We start from the raw sequence: 25,314 nt of genomic DNA, 5'->3' as shown, positions 1-25,314 counted from the left end.
TATTTTGAATTGACGTTTCTGAATGGTATGTCATTTTTTTTTTATTGTGGATGTCCAGTTGTTCAGCACCATTGTTGAAATTCAAAGTAACTAGTGGAATTAAGCTCTTTTTTTTCTAGACTTCCTTTGTACCTTTTATTTCCCTTAAAGTGCTCATTTCTATTTTGTGTTATCATATTGAGTCCCATAATCATTAACTTTTTTATACAGTAGGTACACAGTTGCTTTAATTTTTTTAATTTATTGGTTTCAGAGAGAGGAGAAGGGAGAGAGAAACATCGATTTGTTGTTTCACTTATTCATGCATTCATTGGTTGCTTCTTGTAATGTGCCCTGATCAGAGGTTGAACCTGCAACCTTGGCCTATGAGGACAACATTCTGACCAACTCAGCTACCCAAGGTCGGTTGTTTGATTGAAGTAACGATGGATTTTATTCCCTCAGTCTGGCTTGTCCGTATTCTCACACCACCGGCACAGCTGTTACCTGCCCTAGAGGCCTCCCTTATCTCCTCCTGACCTAGTCGGTACTAACTGCTCCCCTGTGTCTACCCACCAGGTCTTGGTTTATACTTTACTCAGTACCTGTCAAGTTGGCTTTGTAAGTACATTCATTTCACTGGCTTAGAGCGCTTTTAAGGCAGAAACCACATTTAAAGATCTTTTTTTAAGCTAGTGTTTACCGAATACCACGTGCCAAGCACCGGGTTGAGAGGGTTCTATGATTTATCTCAATCCCATGGACAGTCCACGAGGCAGATGCTGTTCTCATCCCCATCACATAGCTGATGAAACAGGGTGGCAAAGGTTCAAATCCACACAAAGTGAGTGTTGGAGGTGTCAAACCTGAGCTGTCTCCAGAGCTCTCACCCTTAACCATTGCCTAGCCAGAGTCTTCACAAAATTGTTACTTATTAAATGTCAACGTGAACCAGAGATTGGGAGTTTGGGAGCCAGGAGAGAAAAAAAAGCAATGCCAGCCTGGTGGGGCACGTAGTTGATATTGGCAGAGTGTGTGTCTTTGGGACGACAGCCTGTGATACTGGAATGAAATGAACTGAGCAAGTCCTGAGAAATTTCATTTGGCTCAAGACTTGCTGGCCTGAATACAAGGGCACTAAATTGAGATTTGTAGAGGGAATGGGGTGGGGGAGGGGCAGAGAGGCCCAAACTCAGCTACATAGTAAGATCATATGACAGCCAAGGGAGTGACAGGAAAATAAGCCAACACCTTGGGCACCGTGCACAGTCCACTCCAGGAAGTACAGCCCAGAAGCTAGTAAGATGCAACACTTGGAGTTTCGGGTCAGTAGATCATTCATTCACTCAATGAGTACATACCGAGCACGCAATAGACTCTGCCTGGCTACTGGCTCTCCTGTCCCAAGCCATCCAGCCAGCTCTGCCTCAGCATTGGGGCCTGTTTTCTGCTCCTCAGCCTTGCTTCCATCTGCAAAGCCACCTCTGGGCGTCCTCCTGGCCAGCTCTTCTTACGCCAGGCTCAGCTCAAAGATCGCCTCGTCAGAGGTGCTTGCTTTGGGCACTCCACCTGAGGTGGTCTCATTGGCTACATCACTCTTCTGATTTTATTTATAGCACTTACCATGGTGTAAAACTACTTTGCTCATTTATTTACTTGTTGTTTGCCCACAAGAACTTAAGTTCTACCAGAGCAAGGATCTTGGCTGTCTTATTTATCACTCTGAGGATATGATGTCTCAAATTTTAGTTGAATCAGTGAATGTATCTATTATGAGAATTTACAGAATATGGGAAATAAATGAGGAAGTTCAATATGTTAAAATAAGTTGATAAATACCCACAAGAATTAGTGGAATGCAATACATGCCTGTAATGAAAGGTGTTGATTTACTTAAAAGAAACAAAAAGATAGAAAAGGCAACATTTACAGATATACAGGGAAACAGAGAAGGGGGCTCAGAGGAAAACTGCTTCTGTAAGAAGAGATGTGATTTCATTCTGAAAGGCGTTTTCAGGCTGCTCACAGGCCTGTCATGTGTCTTCACCTTAAGTTAGGCTCGTTGAGAGCAAGGGCCGTGAGTGGTAGGTCTATCCTCAGCCCCTGGCCCAGGGGAGGCCCTCCAGAATACACTGGTATTACACAAAATACACAGGATGCATAAATGAATACTGTGGACTAGTGTTGCCCTAGGGGACCTTAGGGCACAGAAGGGAGAGGATTCACGTGCAAACTGTGATGATTAACCCACTCAACAAACTCAAAGTGCTAGACAGGGAGATGCCCCCCCCCCCCCAGAATGAGGTCATGGTCTCCTGAAGGTGACAAGTGAGCACTGGCAGAAATGTATGAGGAACGCCCAGTCACGGAGAAACACGTGGTGCTATGTAACCCAGACAAGGGCCATATAACTGAGACTTGGGGACCAGGAAAGGCTTCCGGGGAGTCAGCTAGATGGAGGGCACTGAGAGGGGCCCTCTTGCCAGAAGAAGTGGTGAGGCGGTACTTGAAAAGGGCAGGGAAAATAGCAGGATGAGGGAAAGACTCTGAGGAGGCCGATTCCAGAAGGACCATCCTGGCTGGAGCGCACCATTCAGGTAGTGGAATGGGGCAATGGATTAGGTTCCCCTAGGGTGAGTGTGTGGAGTGGAAAACTGTGTTGCAAGAACCCTGGAAGACAAATGGTGGAAGAGAAACGGGTGAGATGAAGACCAGTAGAGGGAAAAACAGTAAAAACCTCCAAGTCTAGTACCGGCTGTGTAACATGGCGCAGTCATACTGGGCTGTGCAGTATTGGTTGGTATTTTATGAACTTTCTCCGTTTCCTAGTCTCAAGGAACATCTTGAAAGTATAAGAATGCTTCTAAATATTAGTCCTAGAGTTCTGAGATTCGGTGTTTTCTCCGGCCCCAATTAATCCCCCCTGATGGAGCCCCCAGAATAAATCTCTATGTCCTAATTTTTTAAATGCCTACTCTGGTCTTTGTTCCTGGTGGTGTCTCTTCTCCGGAGGCATGGCGAATTACTGACTCGTTTATTTTCCAGCTCTTAGCAACGTAATAATTTATTCTAAACAAGTTACTTAACTTCTATATGCCCAAGAGCTTCATTTGCAAAACGGGAATCGCATGCCTTTCATAAGGAAAGTATATAAAGTGCAAAGAGAGTGCTTAACACAGTATCAGGAATAGCATCAGTGATGAAAAATTGGTACCTACTGGTTTTAAACAGCTACCCTGAGGCCAGTGCTTTTGATGCGTGCATATAAGGAACGTTCTGTCCATCTCCTGAAACCAAGAAGTCAAACTCTGTCCCTCTCGTTAGGTTTGAGAGCCAGATAAAAATCTCAGCTCACCTGCTACTCCCAACCTGCCTTTGGCCAAGCCTCGGTTTGGCCCTTCTATCGACTACAAATCCCAGTATGCCGCGCTCTTCCGCGTTGGCCCGCGTGTGGGCACCGCTCTGGGCACCGCCTCCGCTCGAAGCCCCCGCAGTTGGCGCGCGATGGAGACCGGGGGCTGGTTGCTCGGCGGCGAGTTCGAGGATTCGGTGTTTGAAGAGGGGCGGGAGCGGCGGTCTGGACCGCCTGCGTCCTACCGCGCCAAGCTCTGCGAGCCGCAGGTAGGCGGGCAGCAGGGCGGGGCCTCCGGCCTCCCCCGGCCCCCAGTCCTCACCCTGGTTGCCCGGCCTCGTCTCCCGCGGGTCCCCGCAGGATCGCCGGCTGCCTTTCCGGATTGCCCCTCTGCCCACCTTGGCCTCCCCTTTATCCCTGACCACCACTGGGAACGGAACGGAGCCCCACTTCGGAAGCCCGGCCCCCTCTGCCCCCGAGGGCGCATGGAAACCCCTGCGCTGTCCGGGAGGAGCTCGCCACTGGTGTTGGGCGGGTCTCGCCGTGACTCCGTGGTCTTCCCTGTCCTGCTCCAAAATCTGCAACAACTCCACGGGTGTGCAGCCGGAATGTGCAGCCGGGCAGTCAGCGCCCCAGAAGCGTGCCACCGCCCACTTCTGAAATCTTAGTGTTATCTGCCCCCCAGACGGCGACGTCCCCCGCCATGGACCTGCCCTTGTTCGGTGACTTACCCCTGCCGGCGTTAACCTCGCTCTGGTGGCCAGAGTCGCTCAGTTGTATCCATTTCTCAAGGCGCGCCTTAAACGCTGCCTCCTCGGAGAAGTCTTTTCTGATTCCCCTTTCCAACCCCAAAAGTTTGTTTTTACTTCTTTCCTCCCCCCTGCCCCGCCCTGCCCCCACCCTTTTAGCGTCTGTTAAAACACCTGCCAGTATCCCATAAAGCTCTTAGATAACCCTGAGTGCTAAATGATCACCTGGGAGTGGGCGCCTAACTTAATGCCCTCCCCAGTGCCCAGCAGGTTTTGTTCATTATGGGAACTCCGTGAATATTTTGAATTAGTATTTGTATTTCAGGAGACCCGTAAACAGTGTGAGGTTAGGGCTGTGAACCCTGCACAGTGGAAAATCCATGTATAACTTGTGACTGCCCCCAAAACCTTACTAATAGCCTTACCAACAAAATAGTTGATTAACACATATTCTGTATGTTATATGTTTTATAACCTGTATCTTACTATTAAGAAAGCAAGAGGAAAAGTTACTAAGAAAATCATAAGGAAGAGAAAATACTTTTACAGTCCTCACTGAGGAAAATCTGTGTATAAGTGGACCCACGCAGCTCCAGCTCCTGCTGTTCGAGGGTCAGTGGTGTTGATTGCATGTGTGGATCTCGTCTCACCAATAATAGCTACTGTTTATCAGAAACTTACCTGTTCCCGGCACTGTGCTGGGCTTCTTTACAGGTATTGTTTCATTTTTCCTTACCACCATTGTACTTACAGATGCCAGGCACTCAGTAATGACTGCCTTGTACTGTGGTTTTATTTCACCTGCATTGTCTCCTTACCACATGCAGTCTTTCGGAAGTTACCTCTAGTACTGACTGATGTAAACTCATACCAGGATGGGCTTGGGAAGTCATATTGCAAAGCAGAGGTGTCCACCCTTTGGGCGTCTCTGGGCCACACTGAAAGAAGAGTTTCCTTGGGCCACTCATTAAATACACTGCAACATGTAATCACAAAAAAAATCTCGTGTTTTAAGTAAATTTGTGATTTTGTGTCGGCCTGCATTCACAGCTGTCCTGGGCTGCACGTGGCCCGTGGGCACCCCTGTTGTGTAGCGTTAAAAGCCATGGTTCTGAGATACGGCCTCTGAATTCCAGTGTGGGCTTTATTTTCCCCTTGCCTTCCAAGGTGTCAGTTCCTTATCTGTCATTTGGGAAAAATAATCCTTACTGGCTCACGGGCTTATTAGGAGAGTAAAATGAAATAGTACTTTGTCAGGTACTTGATAATAAACACAGGTATTTGATAATACTTACCAAGTGAAACCCCAAAATCACTTTTCTTTAGACTTGGTCTGGTGTGTGATACTGCCCTTAAACTCAGAGACACCAACTGAAGTGCCGATGGTCTCCCTCAATGGGCTGGAAGACTTCTGTCGGGCCCGCCCGCTCAGGTTCCATGTGGGGCCATGTTTGCCTTCAGCACGTTGCCTCTTCGCCCCACCCCTGTTCATGGCTCTTCCCTCCTTCCTCTAATCAGAAAGGAGCATTAAAAACCATCCCATGTCTGAATTCTTGTGGGCATGCAGATTATGTGGGGGAATAAAAATAATCACTTGAAAATCAATTTTGCTGGATCATTTGCCATTTGGATAATGGAAGTTGGATGGAGGCTTGCAGTTGTGTAGTTGTTGTTCAAGAAGTTGGGGTCGACTAGTAATCTAGTGCCATATGGGGCTGAGAGCGGTGGAGTACAAGGGAATTACAGGCCCAGGACCCAGACTTGTCGAGTTACACGGTACTTACTTCAGGGAGAAGAGGAGGCACAGTGGGTACTAGCGTTCTCCACTGCGGCGGATCAGGCTAAGGAGGGAGACGGTTTTACTAAGGAAACAGCGGGGCCATGGTACCTGGGCAACTGTTCTGAAAGTAGAACCAGGCAGGTTCGCCACGACGGTAGAACCAGCGGGAATGCAGTTGTGTCTGAATTCATGCTGCTGAACTGGGAATAGGCTCCACTCAGCCCGCAGGTGTCTTACTGTAACTAACTGGGGATGAGAGATTTGTTAGCGCTGGCTTTCTGTCAGCTGAGCTCCTGTTTTCTAACAATCGAATTATTTATTGTGATATCCATAAATGTCACCATTCTGTATTTCTGTCCTCATCTGAGCATTCTCTACTTAATAATCAGAAAATCTCAGCCCCACTTTCTTTCCTGTGCACGGGGTTGGAAGGCAGGTAAGGTACTCCAGCTGGGCTTCTCCCGAGACTTCTCTCCCGGGTTTTCAGCATTCGATTACATGGAGGCCTCCTTTGAACCTAATTATTACCCCCTCTTTGCTTAGCTTCTACTTGTTGCTGTTACAGTTTCATAGTAGCTCTGTAATGGTAATTCTTCTTTCCCAAGTACTTTCCAATGAGAGTCTCCAGTCTCCGCTCCAATGCCTCTAAAATGTCTCTACGAGGAAGCATATCTCTGTCTAAAGAACCAGCGGGGACTCTGCTAGTAAATGCCAGTTCCCAGGAATCACAAAAAACCCACATTGAAAATGCTGTGGGGGGCGGAGACTGACTCGCAGAGGCAGACAGCAGACTGATGGTGCCAGATGGGAGGGGGCTGGGCGAAAAAGGTGGAGGGGTTAATGAGCACAAATTGGTAGTTACAGAACAGTCACAGAGATGCAAAGTACAACACAGGGAATAGAGGGAATGATGTGCTAGTAACTATATAAGGTGCCAGGTGGGCACTTGAATTATCAGGGGATCGCTCTGTGAATTACCGTATTTTTGGACTATAAGATGCACCCCCCAGATTTGGGAGGAAATGGAGGGTGTGTCTTATAGTCCAAATGTAGCATACCTGGCTCTTCGGAGCATGTCTTATAGTCCGAAAAATACAGTATATAAATGTCCAGCCATTGTGGTGTATACCTGAAACTAATAGAAAATAATATTGAATGTCAACTGTAACTGAAAAACAAAATTTTAAACATTAAAATTAAAAAAAAACATGCTGTGGATAAAGCCATACTTTTGCATGCCTTTTTTGAGAGGCATCGTATTATTGGTATGTTTGTTCATTGCGATAATTTTAATAAAAAGAGGGCCATCATTAACACTGTCACGCTTCGATGCCAGATGTTTTCCTCTGAGTCTCATCCTAAGGAAGTATGTCTCCTTTGAGGCCTAGTCATTTGTTTATGGAAAATTACTTGTGTGAGGTGGGAAGGTCATAGCTTCGTTCCGTATAATATGCTATTTTCACAATTTGTAGTGGTTTTATGAGGAAACGGAGAGCAGTGATGACGTCGAAGCTCTGACTCTCAAGAAATTCAGAGGGGACCTGGCCTACAGACGGCAGGACTATCAGGTAGAGGTCACCGTGCATGAGACCGCGCTGCTGGCAATGGGCTCTTGTTCTGTAGGGTACCGCGTGTTTCAGGGACGCACTGCTGAGGTATGAGTGTTGTTTGTGAAGATGAACTTACCGTTTGTGATGTGTATCTGTCACCTTAGAACCCCAAGCGTCTGTCCTTTTCGATAAGTCTCTATGTAATTTGTTTCATTTCTTGTAGCTTCAGTATAGGGATCTTTTGGGGATCCTCAGAAGCTGGTTTCCCCAGGCTCCGTATCGTCTCATTATGCAGGAGCCTCCAGCACAGACATCTCATATGTCACAGTGCCCCAGAAGCAAAGCCCCCCGAAACGTGTGAGAGAAGGGAGGGACTAGCAACGAGGCACCAGCTGTACATAGAGATCTCACTTCATCTTCATAAAGAGCCCTGTTGTTATTTTGCTGATGAAAAGGTTACGGTATATTGCGAGTTAGTGGCAAAACCAGAATTCAAACCCTGGTCTCTTTGGCTCCAGAATGTTCTTCCTGCTATACTATGATGTTTTCTGTGACAGTAGTGATTATATTCTCCAGCCAGTTCCTGTCTGCCTCTTAGAAGAACAGTACTGACAAATCCTCAGTGAGTCTTCCTTAGCTTATTGTAGGGGTCAATTACGACATGACCCCGTGCCCGGGAAAAAATGTCATGTTTATCACTGAGTCCTTTCTTCTACTATGTTTTCTGCCTTTCGTTTCATCCCTTCTCTTCATTTCCTCTATTTAACAAATAATTGCCAGAAAGCCCTGCAGGAATATTCCAGTATTTCTGAAAAACTGCCACCTACAAACTTTGCCATGAAAAGGGATGTGCAGGAAGGCCAGGCCCGGTGTCTAGCTCGCCTGGGAAGGCGCGCGGAAGCACTGGAGATCGCTGCGGACTTGGTGAGTGGTTTCCTTTGTTTTCCTAGGAGGGTTGCATATTTTCTAAGAAACAGAATGGAAAAACCAACTTCTTGCTAATAGCAAAATCTGTGAATTTGGAGAAGCAGAAGAAATTGTCAGTGGTATAAGACCTTTATTACGATAAACAGTTTGGAGCTTTAGACATAATCATTTTCTCGTAATATTTTTCCTGTATTATGCTCAAAATTCTTCACTGCCTGAAAATATCATTTACAAAGGTTTTATTTTTTTTAAGATTTTATTTATTTTTAGAGAGAGGGGAAGGGAGGGAGAAAGACAGAGAGAGAAACGTTAATATGTGGTTGCCTCTCAGGCATCCCCAAATAGGGAACTGGCCCGCACCCCAGGCATGTGCCCTGACTGGGAATCAAACAGGTGACGCTTTGGTTTGCAGGCTGGTGCTCAATCCACTGAGCCACACCAGCCAGGGNTATTATGCTCAAAATTCTTCACTGCCTGAAAATATCATTTACAAAGGTTTTATTTTTTTTAAGATTTTATTTATTTTTAGAGAGAGGGGAAGGGAGGGAGAAAGACAGAGAGAGAAACGTTAATATGTGGTTGCCTCTCAGGCATCCCCAAATAGGGACCTGGCCCGCACCCCAGGCATGTGCCCTGACTGAGAATCAAACTGGTGACGCTTTGGTTTGCAGGCTGGTGCTCAATCCACTGAGCCACACCAGCCAGGGCAAAGGTTTTATTTTTGTTAGGAATAAATACTGAATGGAAGGATTATCAGTGATCTGTTATGTCCCTTAGAGTCTTTATTTTTGAAAATTTCTGCAATGAACATGTATTACTTTCATAAAGAGGGAAACAAGTTACCAAAAAGTGACTGAATATCGAACTAAACCAAGCTTTAATAGTCCTTTTTTTCTTAAATGGAATTTGCAGAATTTTTTATTAAGGTATAAAGAAAAGCATTCTTTGCTATTCTAGATTCTGCCTGGTTTTGTTTTCGGATTAAGGCATTTACGGTTTACGTCTGTAGTTATTTATGTAAGTTTTAAATGGGGACTGGTCTTCAGTAGGCCGTTCCTAGTTAATAGGTGGCCAGTGTTCTTCCTTAGAGGGATCTAATGAGGCGCCATGTCACTGACGGTAAACCACGGGGATCTAGTTGGCCAAGGTCAGCCTGAAGTATGTGCGCAGCTCAAGTGCCCTCCTTCTCACTGACTGGGAGAGATCCCTCAGTCTGCTCGCTGAGGGGTTCGTTGCATGGGACCTCAGCCTCTTGCAGTGAGAGGAAACCTTGGTGGTAACTGTCTTCAGTACCTGGCAAATAGCTGCATTTCCTTCTTTCTCTTTCTGCTCTCTACTAATTGTGGGTTAATTCTTAAGCTGGACAGTAAGGTTACCTCGTTAAGGAAGCATATGAGCAGTGAACTTGGTAGGCTGTAGGTGTTTATTCTTAGTCTCCACGGTTCACACATTAACAGCCCTTCAGCCCTTCTGGTACCTTCTTCCGGATGTTAACCCCTGTTCCTCCGTTCCTGCTCTGTGTTCCCATTGCCCTCCTCTTCCTCACACCTCCTGTGCATCACAGCTGTGCTCCGTCCTCCCTGCCCAGACCACTGAAGGCAGCGGCCGCTTCTGGGCACCCCACCAGGGGAGGACTGTTGGGGGGTGGGGGGATGGGCAGCATAGGCTGGTGGGTCTCACCCCTCACTCTGGGTCTCTTCCCTTGATCTCATGAACCTGTTTGCATGATTTTCTTTCCTGGTAGTACAGGTTTTGTTTTTAAATGTATATGTAATGCCCTGGCTGGTGTAGCTCAGTGGATTGAGCATGGGCTTCAAACCAAAGGATCGCCGGTTCTATTCCCAGTTAGGGCACATGCCTGGGTTGCGGGCCAGGTCCCCAGTGGGAGACACACTGGTATTTCTCTCCCTCTCTTTTTCACTCCATTCCCTTCTCTCTAAAAGTAAACAAATAAAACCTTTTAAAAAGTTTTAAAAAATAAATTTGTACATTACAACCTCTATCCCAACACCCACTGCTTTCTCGGTATAAAAATGTTTTAAAGAGCATAAATCACTACAGACTGGTTGTAGAAGAAAGGTAACATCTGCGTTACGCAACACTTCCCTATTATAAGTGAAAGACATGAAGAGGTATTACTCAACAGTTATTAAACACCTATTACGTGGAAGTTGCCATGCGTTGTACTGGGAGTTCAGCAGTGAACTGAGTCCTGCTGGAGGTTACTGGTCTGTTGGGAGGGTGGAGCACCAGCCGAGAGCAATGATAAACCAGATCAGTTCTGCCACAGGGCAGACGCGGTGTGACCAAACGGGCTGCGTGGGGCTTCCTCCCCCTCTTTTCCCTCAGTCTGAGGCCATTGAGAAACCTCCCCGCGCTCACTGTCGCCTGCTCGTTTCTTTGGGCTGTGCACTGGGTCCTTCTACGCGTGTATCTCACTCGGTGTGGTTCTCTGTGGCAGCGTGACTTAGAGACCAGATGGCCAGGTTTTCCTCTGACTTAAAAATCAGCTGAAAGGCCTTTTAGTCTGCCGTCTGCTCTCCAGACTTTAACTTAGGGGAAAAAAGCCTCATTTTCTCCAGCCTCCAGGCTTTTGCCATATGGCAACTTAGGCAAGAGGTGGACACTCTGGTGGTGGAGACTCGAAAACAATTTTCTGGCCTTGGTCATAGTTAGCAGGGAAGGCATTTGGATTCAATTATGACGCAGCATGAAACACGCAGAGCTTCAGGCTGTCTTGCTTAAGATGTCCAAGCCAAGGGAAATTTGGGCATGGAGTTCATTTGAATTCTCAAGGAAATTGCCATTTGGATTTTTAGAAGGCCTGGAGTATTAGAGTGGAACCGTTAGCCCGGGGTATAAAGGGTCAGCTTGGGTCTCTCAGATGTCCAGCTGAAGACAGTAAAAGTCATAGTAAAAACTGAAAATAAACTGGCTTTTGTGTTTCTGGTGCTGAACTCTGTCAGACCGCCATCACGTGAATCGTGTCCCCGATGTGACTCTGGGATGTGGGGTGGGGGGACCGGTGTTTGCTTTGCTGGGCGGTATGTGTTGCTCCAGGTTTATGGCTTCTGAGAGCTCCTGAAAGATACTTTGTTCACTCTGCCTGTGTAGCTGCTGAAAGGTACTTCTGGCTTATAACATGTACAGCTTGGGTTTCAGGCACCTCCGTTTTTGTGTAGAGCACGTTCTGTAGTGTAATGCTTTCGGCCTTCTTCCTCCTCCCCAGGAAACCAGAGCAACTAACACAGACCACTTAACCTCTGCGCTCCACCTCCGGCTCACCGTCTGGTCAGGCGGGCCGGCCTCGGGGGNCTTTGCTGGGCGGTATGTGTTGCTCCAGGTTTATGGCTTCTGAGAGCTCCTGAAAGATACTTTGTTCACTCTGCCTGTGTAGCTGCTGAAAGGTACTTCTGGCTTATAACATGTACAGCTTGGGTTTCAGGCACCTCCGTTTTTGTGTAGAGCACGTTCTGTAGTGTAATGCTTTCGGCCTTCTTCCTCCTCCCCAGGAAACCAGAGCAGCTAACACAGACCACTTAACCTCCGCGCTCCACCTCCGGCTCGCGGTCTTGTCAGGCGGGCCGGCCTCCGGGGACACCGTCCTCTGCCTGCAGAAGCTGATTTCTTTGCACCCTTTTAATCCTTGGAACTGGGGCAGGTTGGCAGAGGCGTACCTGAATCTGGAGCCAGATCTCTCGGCACCGTTTGCGTCATGTCACACACGGAACAGTTGCACCTCGAGTGGCAAAACTATTGACTCCTCCTTCCCACACACAGAAAAAGACTGCCCTTTGTGCTGCCCCGAGACACTGCCTGAGAGCTCTGTGTTTCCCATGGAAACAAGCAGCCATGATGAGCAGAAAGAGGAGAACGCTCTTGCTGGTGTTCAAGACTCCGCAGCAGAAGAGAGAGAAGCAGTGTTGCTGGAAACTCAGATGAAAGCGTGTGCCTCTCTCATAAGGACCAGGTAAATGGGCCGGGGGTTGAACAGTGGACGTGAGACTGAGCTCAGAGTAAAAGTTTTATTTTTCTAGTTACAATGTTCAAAAAGTTCTGGGCTAGACACCGAGCATATGTCTTTAACATTTTTCCCTGTGGTCTAGACGAACCCTTGGAACATGTCCTTTTAGTATGTAAGATTGAGAAACAAAACTGTGTTCGCTCAGGAATACAACTTGTATTAACTCGATAAAAAATTAAAATGGAAAACATTGAAACTAGGAAAAGAAATGTATGAAACCTTGACAAAGGGGGAAGTGGTATTTTCAACAAGGAATTTTTCACTCGTGTTCCATGGAAATGTGCAGAAGAAAATCTGCTCCTATATTTGAATCAGTGTTGGTAATGTGAGTCAACAAAGTTTAATTCATTCTGTGGAGAAGTCCCGTGGTTGAGGGACACCACGGACTTCGAATCCATGGAGTGTAAAAGTTCACAGGAAAGGGTATACATGTGACCGATTCTGTAACTTGCCAGAGAAACGGACTGGCTTAGGTCTCAAGTGATACCAGAAAACATAGAGGTGGTTTTCTGTTTTAACTCTGGAGAATTCGAGAAATATTGATTAACAGATTTACTGGGAATGATATCTGTTTGGCAGATTTCAGACTGTTCAGATATTTATTTAGTGTTGATGACGTCACTACCCCAGAAGTACTCTGAATTACGGCCGCGTGCAAGGCACACTGGAGGCTGGGATCATGAAGACGTTCAGCACAGCCCCTTCCCTCCTCCACGACTCGCTGTGTTGCGGAGGCCCCGCGGAGGGTCGGAGGGTCGGCACTAGCGGTGGCAGCACCGCCCTGGAGCAGTGGGGTTTGCCTAGGCAGCAGGAGGAAGCCTTCCCAGAGGCGGCGGTGCTCCTGCTGAGTGCAGTTGCATAGATACCTGTGTGCCAGGTGCTTTGCATACGGGACTTCGCACCACGCCTCCCCACCCTGTGGTGGATGGCGGGCCCCACTGTAGAGACCAGGGAGCTAACTCGGAGTGATGCCACAGAGGCACTGCCGTGGGGTGAGGCCCGGGTTTGCCCCCCGGCCTTGACCCCAGAGCCTGAGTTCTTTACAGAACACCTTGCCCTCATCTGGGACTGTTCCCCACGGGAGGAGAGGTGGCTGGATAAAAGGAAGGACAGCACAGCCCTGGGGGTCAAAGGGCGGCTGTGGCAGGGTTGTCACGTGGTGTGGCGGGGAGAGCAGCATTAGCGTGAGCCCCGGAGGCAGGCGGACAGAGGCCACGAGGCCAGGGTAGTGCAGTCACGTGGGAGGCAGGACTTTGGAGTCAGACCTGGTATTAAGGAGCCTGATGAATTGTCCTCATTGAGCAGTGAGTCTGGACCCCTCCACTTGCTCACTGCCCTACCTTGCGCAGATTGCTAGAACTCCCTCACCTCCATTCTCTCGTCTGGACAGATGGAGAAGTGGGGGAGCTTCCCCCTTCCCGGGGCTGTGAGAATTAAAGTACCTGAGAAACACTGCAGTGCCCGTAAGCGGTCAGCACTTGGTAAATGTTGTACTTCTGTTTTTGTTTTCATTAGCACAAGATATTAAATATCATCCTAAAGAGTCTGGTCCTGTGCTGCAGGCTGGAAGAGTATTGGAAGGTTTTAAATGTTGAGTGCGGTGATGGGGCTGGAACCTGAAGAGGGAGGTCTGGCGGCTGCTGGGCGGTATTGGCAGGAGGACTTGGGGGCTGGGGACGCCAGTGAAGGGACTGCGGGACTGCCCACTGGACTGATCAGTGGGTGGTAATGAGGCCCTGACCTAGGAGCGCACAGGGGCAATGAAAGAGGAAATGGATGTCTCCGCAGGATGCAATAGGCAGGACTTGGCAGGGGAGGGGAGAGCGGATGAGTCAGAGATGACTCGGAAGAGCTGACCTTGGGTGGCTGGGTGGAGGTGGTGCCTTTGCCAGAGACAGGCAGACAGGCGGAGGCAAGAACAGAGCAGGTTCAGGGTGCAGGTAGCTGCCTGTAGGACATCCAGCTGGAGCTTTAATTAGAAAACGCTCGCTGAGCTCAGAAGGGCGCCAGCGATTAAGGAGTTTAGGGAAAGAGAACGGCGGTCAGGTGGCAGTGAGGAGCCGGGTAGGACCAATTCTGAGAAGAGGATTTGAAGGGTAGGAGGTCATCTGTGGCCTTTGAGAAGGCACTTCCTTAGTGATGGAGTGACATTGCAGGGGGTTAGGAATGAATGAATGTGAAGTAGAAGGAGCACCTGTAACCTGTACTTTCAAGTAATTTCAGGAACAAGAGAGAGAAAGCAAATTTGGAAAAGGTAGATTCCTCCAGAGGCCAGGCAGGAGTGCACACAGGGTAGAATGGAACAGGGTGAATGTGAATTGGGTCAAGTTCTTTTCTAAAACTCTCCAGTGACATCCGGTTGCCCTTAGGCAAATTTCACATTTCTTTCCCCCGCCTGTGAGGTGCTAGGTGAGTTGGCCCTACCTTTCTCCTCGTTTACTCCAGGTTTTTCCTTCTTGGCTGTGTTCCTCCCACAGGAATCTTTGCAATTCCCACACACTTTGAGTTCTTGCGTCAGAGTCCCTCCCCCCTCCGTGGCCAGGCCTCCTCCCCCAGGTCTCAGGGCTGGCTCCTCCGCCTCAGCGCTGTCTCGGAAAAGCCTGCCTTCCTCCACTGCCCCTCCTGGAGTGGACTCCACATCCACCCGGTCTTGGATGTTTTTGTTCATGGCACTCCTCAGTGCCCGAAATTGTCTGATTATCTGTGCTCGCTCACCTTCCCTTCTGTGAAGCAGGAACCCATCTGCCTTGCTCACCAGCGTCTCCCAGTGCCTACAGCGGAGCGCGGTGCATCCCTCAAGCCATGAGCGAGTGAGCAGGAGAGCTGAGTGCTTCTGCGTGCAGCAGTAGGGACCAGTGAGGCCTGAGGAAAACTGGAAAAATCTGCACATTAACTATTTAAAAAAATAGGGAAGGAGCCACGTGAGGTGGACGGGAGGGAGGAGGGGTGTCAAGACCGGTCCTCATCGTGACGGACGTTAGTAGTGAGGTTGCTGCCAAGCGGCTGCTAGAGGGTCCTGGGGGTTTGGCCCTGCTTTGGGGAAGGGAAGCGAGCGGGGCCTCCCATTAGTCCTTGCAGTCAAGTTGTCGTGGGTTCAGGACCACACAACACTCACAGGGCACTGGCTGCAAAGGAAGACGGCCCAGTGGTCTGGGAAGGAGCCTTTCCTTCGCTGGGAGGCTCGTTCTGTTCGCTCCTGTGACCTGTGCTTTCCATCACTTGAGGACGCCCTTTGCAGTCTCGCTCTCTAAAGAGTTCTTTGAGAAGCTTTGGTCTGTGCATTTTTGAAAAGATGACCCTCCATTGTAAAGCTGGGTGCTTTGTTCGGAAGAAGCAGCATTGAGGCTGCCGTTGAGGGTGCGTGCCTCCTAGTTAGCCCCGCCCACTGGGCCAGCCGACCACCTGAGCTGTACGTGAGCGTTTCCTCACTGCTCTCCTTTGGGGGGGGCGGGGGCCTCTGCGTCCTGACTTCTCTGTCTTTCAGGCTTTTGCTTCAGCTCTCCCAGCCTCAGCAAACGTCCTTTGCTTTGGAGAGGAACCTAAGGACCCAGGAGGAGATTGAAGATAAAATGAAAGGGTTCGGCTTCCAAGAAGACACTTTGCTGCTGATAACTGAGGTGAGCATTCCTCTGGGGTTGAATGTGAACCGAGGCATCATAGATCTTTTGCCTGGCTCCAATACCGTTTTTTTAATCCCCCCCAAAATTAAATTTTAGCCTTTTAGATCTCTAAAAATAAAATAAAAAGGCAAAGTCAAATCTTGCCCACTGAAGGACTTCTGTGTCCTTTTTTACCTGCCTTTGGCCACTTCACCCCTGAAAGCAGCCTCCTCCTCATCTTCGCCTGCAGCGTGAATGCTAGAAGGCAGGGCTGCGTGTCATTTACAGGTTGGGTCTCGGGAGCCCCTGCCTGCTGGATCGTCGTAATGCCCAGTAACTGCTTTTCAAGCTGAATAAATGAACGAATGTCTGTTGGCATTTATGCAGGGCTCTTGTATGTTTTCTCCCTCGTTGGTCCTCCAAGCAGCCTGTGGGACAGGCAGGGCGGGGCCGAGGCGCGGGGAGGTTCTGACTTGCCTACGGCCAGGTTTGACGTGGCAGGGCCGCACTGGCCTCCATCCAGCTGCAGGTCTGCTGTCTGTCTGCTGCACCCTGCTGCTGCCTTGGTGGCGGCGGAGACAGTCAGATGTCAGTTTTTTAAACCTTTATTAGTGTTAAAAAAAAATCTACTGTTGAAATGTCCTAAGATGGCATTTGGAGATTTTCATGTGTTTAAGTCATTCACTCTGGTTCCTTTTAGTATCCGGTTGAAACTTGACAGCTCAGGGACTTTTGCCCTGAGAATAACTCTCTAGCCATATACATCCCAACATGCTTTCAAGAAATACTGCAAATCTGCGATTGCCGGCTCCTTCCTCCTTTCCCCAAGCTAAGCTTCCAGTTGGCTCCTCTTCCTCTCTGGGGTCACACTCTCCTGTCGGTTCTCTCGGGGCCTCTTTCAACCTTACCCCTCGACGGGCTCTTTCCCGTGGGCCCATGGAGATGCACAGAGAGCCCAGATCTCCTGAGTTCACCGTGGCCTTTCCGTAGTCTGTCTCCTTCACGTTCCTACAGGCTCGTCACCGTGGACTGCTCTCTGCTCCCTCTTCCCTTTGCTCTGAGAGGCTGCACTAGTCTGCTTTTCTCCCATGTTTCTTACTGTCCCTCTGCCTCTTGGGGACCACTAGCTTCCTCTGTGTCTTAAGCAACGTGTGCCTGAGGCTTCCCTCAGGTTCGGTCCCCTCTGCCTTTCCCCCACAGCACCCATGACCATGCTCACAGTTGCAGTTGACCCCTCTGGGTGATCACCCTCCAGCCCGAGTCTCTGCTCCCTCCCCTGGGAACTCGAGTCTCCCATCTCAGGCTGATCACCTACTGGGTGACTGATCTGAGATGATTATTGATTACTGTCACTTCCGTACAAATGTCTAAAGTGGAACTACTCGTTAAAACATGTTTCATCTTCATCAGTGTCTAGCATACTCAGCCCTCGGTAAGTAGTCAAGAGAACTGGAGAGAACTGTTCTCTCATTGTAGACAGAGTTTTTCCCATTGATCCTCTCTGTCGTTCTTTTTTAAACCCAGGCCTGGAAGCTCACTAGCTGTGGGCCCCTTCCTCTCTGTCCTCGCCGCTCGACAGGCAAAGCCCCCCTTCCTCCAGGCCCCACCTCTCTCTCCTCTTCCACCACTAGCACCACAGCCCTCACCACCTCCTGTTTGACTCTCAGCCACCTCCTGGCTCCTCTCCTTGCTTCCTTAATCTCTCCCCTGAGATCTGCCTGGAACTTTGCTGCTGACTTCCTCTTAAAACATGGCTTTAAGGGCTGGGTGAAAAGGAGAAGGGATTGGGAGGTACAGACTGGTAGTTCCCAAACCGTCACGGGGTGTGAAGTGCAGCGTAGGGAGGGCGGTCAATAGCACAGCAACACCTGTCGGGCCAGGTGGGCACTGGACTTATCGGGGATCACTTCGTAAATTATATAATTGTCTGACCACTAAGCTGCACACCTGACAGTAAATAACGTCGAATGTCAACTGCAATTAAAAAATAAAGTTACACAAACAAACATTGCTTTGACCATGTTACCTGTTTGCTTAAACACTAAAATGTGAGACCATTAGCTCAGTCAGATCTAGTTTAAGGCCTTGTGACAGGCCTTCCAGAGAGCACCCCAAACTTAAAACCTAGTCATTCGCTGCGCAGATCTGTGCCCTGTCTAATAAACTCCCCTGGTCTTCCCACCTCCGCCCACTGACTCCTCCCACCCCAAAAGACTAGCCAAATCCACATCCTCCACGGAGCTTTTGGGAAGGTTCTGTTCCTTCTCCCTCACCTGAGCTCGGAGGGAATGATGGGTTGACTAGACAGCTCTTTAGCCGAGCCCTCCCCCCACCCGAAAAACAATGATTTGTCTTAGGCTTGTCGGTGTTTTATTAGAGAAACTAACGCAGAAGCCGAATCTGATTCTGACCAGTAGGGAGCAGTATTGTGCTTTCAGAGAGCAAGCCTGCTTCTTAAATGTCTGAGGTTGCTGTGGTAACCTTTCTGGAGGACTGTCTCTGGGTCAGGAAAGGGTGGGCCTGGCTCCTTGCTTGACTTCTTTGGGGAACTTCTAAGAGAAAGAATCTGTGTGTCCCATTCCCACTCCCAGCAGCTGCATTCTCCTCATGCCCTGCTCTTCCGTTGTTTCTCAGGGAGGGAGTGTCACTCGCAGTTGTGTTCGTGGCAAGAGAAGGTGCTCTGAGCTGTGAGAAGTTTGCTTTGGCTTCCCTGCAGGCCAACCAGCACCCCTGCCATGTTAATACATCAGTGATTTGCTCACTCGGGGGCGGGTGGGACTAGAAACATGGATGGTGTTTGCCCACGCAGCCCTCAGACCACTGCCTCTGATCAAACATCCTTTCAGTCTGTGGGACTGCAGGGCTGGTCCCCTGGCTGCTGTCTGAAGGAGTTCTGCTTGCAGGCAGCCCTTGCCACCGACAACCAGCCGAGTCTCACGTGCCATGTCCGGTGCCCCTTTTACAGCGTCAGGGCTTCCTTCCTCCTGCTGCAGGTTATGGGAAAAGACATCGTCCCAGAAAAAATCAAGGACGAAGTTCACAGCGAGGTGAAGTGTGTGGGCTCTGCAGCCCTGAGCGCCTTGGTGGTTGCGTCTTCGAAAGAATTCGAAGCCAAGTGGTTCGGAAAGATCAAAGACCACCTCTGCTCCTCTGAAGGTCCGGTCCACGCACAGATACAAATCTCCGATTCGTAGTCCCTTCAAAAACAAAACATCCGGCCCTGTTCATTGCCCTTGTTGACTTCAGAGAGACTCCACTGCTAGTCATGGAATATAGTGAATTAAAAATGGTTATTTGTAAAAATGGCTTATCTTCCACATTCTTCCTTTGCTGTTCAGTTTCTTGACTTTTGTTGTCCTTTTAGATTTTTGCCATTCACTCGTCTTGGGCCTCCTACCCCTTTAGAAGTCTTCTGTTGGGAAAGTGTGTCACAGAGGCTTTCAGATTTTATAGTCTTTTAGAAACAGTTACTACCTATAACCAGCAGTGCAGGTGTTCACGTTGTTTACGTAAATTCGTCAGGAGTGACTGAGGTTGTTGAGCTGAAGGCTGTGTCAAGGTCAGGCCAGGTTCTGGGGCTTGACCGAACCTGTCAGTGGGCACGTTAGCCCGTCAGTTTCTGGGGTGCCGCAGAGACGTGGCCACCTGTGGCAGTGTCAGCCCCGGCACACTGTGTCACTTAGCTTGCCTCAAGCCCCCGGGGTGACACCTGCAGGCTCACAGGGAGAATATCATGTCCTTTCAGCCACATAATTCACAGTCGTGACCTTTAACATCATGTCCTCATACACAGGGCCATTGCCTTACTCCAGTTATCTGGCATAGAACTCCAATTATTTCTTAGAGAAGTGGAGTTCAATAATAAACCGAAAAGTTTGTCAGACATCCCTTGCAGCTTTTACTTTTCTCAGCCAAGGGAAGAATGCCAGCCCCAGGCAAAAAGGTGACATCACCAGCCCGCCCACTTCAGCCTTTGCAGGCCCCTTCCCAAAGCAGGTTGCTCTTAGTGTGAGTGCATGCTCGTCATTCAGCTCTAAAACAAAGGGCTGATTAATAGACATTTCAATGTCCAGGAACCATTAGAAAGTATGGAAACTCCCAGAGGCTCCCCCTTGCCCTCCATTCATTCCTGAGTCTTTAACAATCACTTCTTGAACTCCTGTTATGTGACAAGCATGTGGTTGCCATGGAGACATAGGTTAGCACGAAGTTTGTGGTCTGTGTGTTGATGTCCCTCAGGATAGAGCCCCAGTTGGACTGTGGCTTCACCGTTAGCCTTTGGCAACCCAGGGCTCCATCATTGTCTGCCCCCACCTTTAAATGGGCCATAACAGCAGCCTTCGGGCAGCTCAGTCTTGAGCCTCTCCCCGCCCCCAGGACATGGCTAGTTCGACTTTCAGGCCTCCACTGAGTTTTAGCTTCCCAGAGTCTTGATCCCCAAGTGGCGGTGGGTCCCCCCGTCTGTGCCTTCTCTGCTCTTTCCCTGCCACCTGGGCCTTCAATGCTCTGTGGGATGATCACCCTGCTTTCCACGGCAGACTTTACACTTTGTACAACTGGGAGGCTGGGACTGTCTTGTTCATATTTGTATCCGCAGGGCAGAATACCTGGCATCTTGCTAAATATTTGTTGGAAAGAATTGCTGAAGTCGTTTGGCCCAGTGGCTCAGTTTGTTGGAGCACCATCCTGAACGCCAAAAGTTTGTGGTTTTGATCCCCTGTTGGGGTGCATATGGGAGGCAATGGATCCATGTCTCTCCCTGCACCCCCCCCCACCACCACCACCAAATCAATCAACATACCCTTAGGTAAGGATCTAAAAAAAAGTTGCTGAATTAACTGGCCTACGTCTTGCTTTGTTTGCAGAGGTTAATCCCAAAGGCCTGGGTAGTGAGGCAGCCAGACACCCTGCCTGTTGTTTCTCTTTCTGTGGCTAAAACCCCTTCCTCCTGTTTGTCCAGGCCTCCTGGAAGTGTCCTCTCTCCCCTAACCTCTCCAACTTTTTCTCCACCCTAGTGCCCATCCGACCCTGCCCAGGCTTAGCTTTCAGCCCTGTGGCTTTCCTCCCAGGTGCTCTGTCCACACTGAGCTGCCTACGTGGCCTTGGAGTGGCTCCTTGCCTCACTTCCCAAGACCCCAGCTCACTGTCCAGGCAGTGGGCCCGTGCCTTTGAGAGCCCGGCCTCCTGCTGTGACGGGGAGGCGGGTAGGGGCGCCCAGGAAGCCTGGGCACCTCTGGGTTCCATCACACAAAAGTCATCTGGGTCATTTCCAGTACAGATGCTGGAGAAAGTCAGTGGCGCAATGATTATGCTAAAGAAAAATCTCAGGCCAGCCTACTTAGACACCCCACCCTTTGTCAATGAATGAACCGCTCAGAGGTGACTGCACTCCAGGTGGGGGGTGGGGTGGGCCCAGGGGCGGTCCTTGCCTGTTGAGACTCTCAAAAGGCCTGTCTTCAGTGCTTCCTTCCAGGAGGGGTCTGTGCCTGCTATGTGAGCTGGTGAGTCTTGCCCTTTATACTCTCCCACCCCTTCAGTCTCTACACTGTAGCCCAGGAGTCTCATAAAAATCAACCCCAAAGTCCTCCAGTGATTTCCCAAACCTCCCTCTCCCTGCACCCGTGAGGGCCTGCGTGGCCTGGCCATGACGTCCACCCACCCCCACTCGCTCTGGTTTCCTCTCACGCCCTTGGGCTCTTTAAGCTTCCTGCCACCCAAGCCTTGGCCTATCCAGTTATTATCTCCTCTTGGAACATTCTCCCCTCCAAGCCCCAGACCCTACCATAAATGTTCCCTTCCCTGTGCATCTCAGCTCAGAGGTCACTCTCAGACAACGTGCTCCTGATCCCAGACTTGCTGGGGCCCCCATTACATGTTGTCATAGTGCTTGTGCTCTTCCTTCTTCCTTTCTAAAAATGCCTCTTGGGATTATTATTGAATATTCATTGTATAAACGCTCCTTGCTAGAGCATAGGCTCAGACCTGTGTCTCTTGCTTGTCCCTTTATGGCAGAGCTCAGCTCCCCATAAATGTCACGATTTCTGTCCATTACTGCCTTCCTGGAGGCCCAGGCCCCTGCAGAGGCCTCCCTGCCCATTTCTCTTTCTGTGGCTAAAATCCCAGTTTCAGCCTGTGAGCCAGCAGCCCACGGGCTGGTCCCTACAGAGCCCCGTCCCTACAGAGTCCCGCTGCAAGTAGGCCAGCGTCCCCGCCAGCCTGTGTGGAGCTGCATCTCCACAAAGGTGTCTTCATTTGAGGAAAACCTTGGGGAGAAATCTTGGAAACAAAGCCAAGGCCACTGTTGCAAAAATGATTGTTTTCAATAGCAGCTTTTTTGTGCTTTTGAAATTTTATCTGCAAAGGGTATTCACACAGTACTTTCCAAGGTCTTAATCATAAAAACAAATGAACAAAAACCCGAGTCGTTGACACAAAGGGACACAGAGCCCCAGTTCTAGAGGTGGGGCTGGCCCCGAACGTGTGGGCACCTGCAGCACGGCCTCCGCCCATGCCTGGCCCTGTGCCCCCCCACCTCCACCCGCCACTCCCCTGAGCCTTCAAAACAATGGTCCTGAAGAGGAGCTGCTCAGGCCTGGCTCCTACCCTGTCTTCCCAGGGGAGTGTGTCCCCTAGTAGATGGGCTACAGAGGTTGGGAGAAATGGATGACATTCGTCTACTTGGCACACACCCTTCCGGATCCTTTCTTCCTCCTCGGCACCGTGGCTTTGTCACCAAACGCTTCAGCATTGTGTCTGTTCGGCCCTTGGGCTCATGGCCACCCTGCCCCTCATCTCTGGGAACTACCCTGTCACCCCACACAGGTGGGCACCTGGCAGCCACGAGTGTGCTCAGTGGCCTGACCGACTGGAGAGGGGAAGGCGGGTTTACCTGAGCTGAGCTGGGCCGATCAGAACCTCCCCTGGAGGCTGAGGAATGAAAGGGCCTTCTTGTGGGTGTCTGAAACTGGTCAAAACCTGAGGGTGGCTGTGTTGTGCCCAGTGGAGCAAGGGGAGCAGGCCTTCAGAGAAAGAGTCTAAGGGAGGCACTCAGACAGGGGCCGAGGGACTGGTCTCCCCTCTGCTCCGCTCTCCTCCCGATCCCCGGCCCTGCGTGTACTCTGGGCCCAGCTGCACTCCTGCCTGTGGCCCCCATGAGATGCCTGGGATGTGCAGGCAAATAATGGCCCACAAAGATGTCCGTCTCCAGGACCTCTGAATACATTCGGTTACTTGGCAAAGGCCTGTTTTGTACTGGCCTCGGCCTATCGGTAACCAACGTGGTGGCTGGACCAGCCCGTGTGGGTCTCAGTACGTCTGCAGGATGCCCTACAGCAAAAACCATCAGGACGCTGTTGATGTAAGAAATGCCCAAACCTGTAGAGAATTTTTATGGGTTTATTTGAGCCAAATCTGATGACGACTGCAGGGAAGTAAGATTTCAAATGCTCGGCAGAATGGCACTTTGCAGCTTCTTTTGTGCCTTTGGAAGGAAGGAAGGAACGTGAGGAGGATTACTGGGGGGGGGGGCGGGGGGGTGGAAAGCAAGGCAGGGACTGGATTGCGGGGTGGTCAAAATGATGGGCTCTGTTCAGAGCACTCAGACCTTCCAGCAGCGTTCGAGACTCCTGGCCTCTCAAAGGTGTGTTAACCCAGATGGGCAAGGACAGTGGGGCGGGCCGGCTTAAAAACCTGTCACCAAAGAAGTTATAGGCCCGGGGTGTGACTGCCCACCATGACCTGCCTGCCCGGTAGGAGTTTATGATTTGTGACTGCACCCTGTTTTTGAGGCCTGGAAGCCATACGGCACAGTTGGGTCCACGAAGGTGGAGAGCGGACACACGGGCCAGGGTTCTGCTTTTACTGGGGTCAGAGGTGGGGCCTGGGGTTCGGGGGCGGGGGGGCTCACGTTTTGTTTTAAAATAAATGTTTTAAATTCATGTTTTAAATAAACGTGAATTTATTTAAAATGTGAATTTAAAACATAAGGGCTGAAATTTAAAACAGGAAGAGAAAGAAAAACAAGTACGTCACACGCCACACAGTCAGTTATGGAAATCAGCCAAGATCTCTGAAATGAAGGGGCTTCTGTGGCAGCTGCGTAGGAGCCCTCTGGGAGGGGAGGGCTCCTCTCTCCCCACAACACTGGCTGCCCGCCCCTGCCCCGGGGTGGGGCCTGGGGGGTGTAATCAAATACTTGACTTCAAGCCCTTTTGGAGTGGAAGCCAAGGCTGGCCTCCTGGGACTTGGGATTGAATCATTCAGGAAGGAAACGATGAACTGGGCACTGCTTCAAGCCAACTTGTCCCTTCTGCCGGGTGAGGACGCAGCGAGAAGGTGGCTGTCTGCAAACCAGGAAGTGTCCTCACCAGACTTGGCCATGCTGGCGCCCCCATCCTGGCCTCCCAGCCTGCCTCTCTGCGAGAAGCCAACATCTGTTGTTTACACGCTGCCCGCGTGGGGCTTTGCCAGAGCAGCCTGAATGGCCAGGTTCTCTCCATTCTTGAAAAGTCAAGCGAGGGGCCCGGCTGGTTCTCTTCGAGGGAGATGAGGACTTGCAGGTTCTTCTCTAGCAGCCATTTCATTGGGAGGAGTTGCAAAGCTCTGCTCCCAAAGCCCGGCTCACCACCTGGGAGGTGTTTGTGTGTGAATTTGACATGGGGAAGCAGGCAGTGCTGAAAGGCAGCCTCTGCAGGCTCAGCCTGGAGCTGGATCCCAGCCACCCCCCCGCCACCCTCCCCCTTGGCTGTGCACATTGTCCTCTTGTGCCCCAGGGCCACCTCCTTTGGGCTTCTCTGTCCACTCAGCATGTGGCCTCATCGTGTGGCAATGTGCCACAATGGAGGTTGTGAGGACGGAGCACCTTGGAAGGCAGCGTGTCCATCTCCATGCGAACATAGTGCACCTGCAGTGCTTTTACTCTCTGATGACAGTTTTTCTGACACCCTCTTCAGGAGGCAGCTGAGAAAGCGAGTGACAGTTCCTGGGTCCGACAGCTTCTTGGACCGAGTCCAAAAAATGGAGCGCTTAACAATGCATCACCGCCATTTCTGTGACAGCCAGCAGGGCACCTGGGCTGGAGGCAGGGAGAGGGCAGGAGAGGGGGGCAGTAAATGGGGGTCGGAGCGTTAGTCCTCCCCTGCAGGAGAAAATCAGTCAGTGTTCACTGCACCCTGGGACGCCCTGCTGATAGGGTCCTCGGGAGCCTGCAAAGAGACCCTTGGCCTCTGGGCTCTTGCAAGGCAGAGATTTTAAGAAATCAGTATGTGGTGGGGACCCAATGAATAGTGCAGATAATTTTTAGGAAAGATAGTCTTGGGGGGCAGGCTTGGTCAGTAGTAATCAACACTCCCAGTC

The 25,314-nt window shown here is 50.2% G+C and overlaps 1 protein-coding gene across 1 annotated transcript; it reads left to right on the top strand.

The window, feature by feature from the left end:
* The first annotated feature begins 3,334 nt into the window (after positions 1-3,334).
* CUNH8orf76 (chromosome unknown C8orf76 homolog) lies at positions 3,335-19,256 on the top strand. Its single transcript, XM_037048478.1, has 6 exons — positions 3,335-3,600; positions 7,333-7,428; positions 8,191-8,334; positions 11,850-12,307; positions 15,846-15,978; positions 18,954-19,256. The coding sequence occupies exons 1-6, from the start codon at positions 3,484-3,486 to the stop codon at positions 19,152-19,154; spliced, it is 1,149 nt and encodes a 382-aa protein (XP_036904373.1). The 5' UTR covers positions 3,335-3,483; the 3' UTR covers positions 19,155-19,256.
* The last annotated feature ends 6,058 nt before the right edge of the window (positions 19,257-25,314 follow it).

This window comes from Sturnira hondurensis, unplaced genomic scaffold, assembly GCF_014824575.4.
Source record: "Sturnira hondurensis isolate 20B ecotype Veracruz unplaced genomic scaffold, ASM1482457v3 Scaffold0006413, whole genome shotgun sequence".
Lineage (NCBI taxonomy): Eukaryota > Metazoa > Chordata > Mammalia > Chiroptera > Phyllostomidae > Sturnira > Sturnira hondurensis.
Note: the sequence above shows the minus strand (reverse complement) of the source record. Positions and strands in the feature narration are given on the sequence as shown.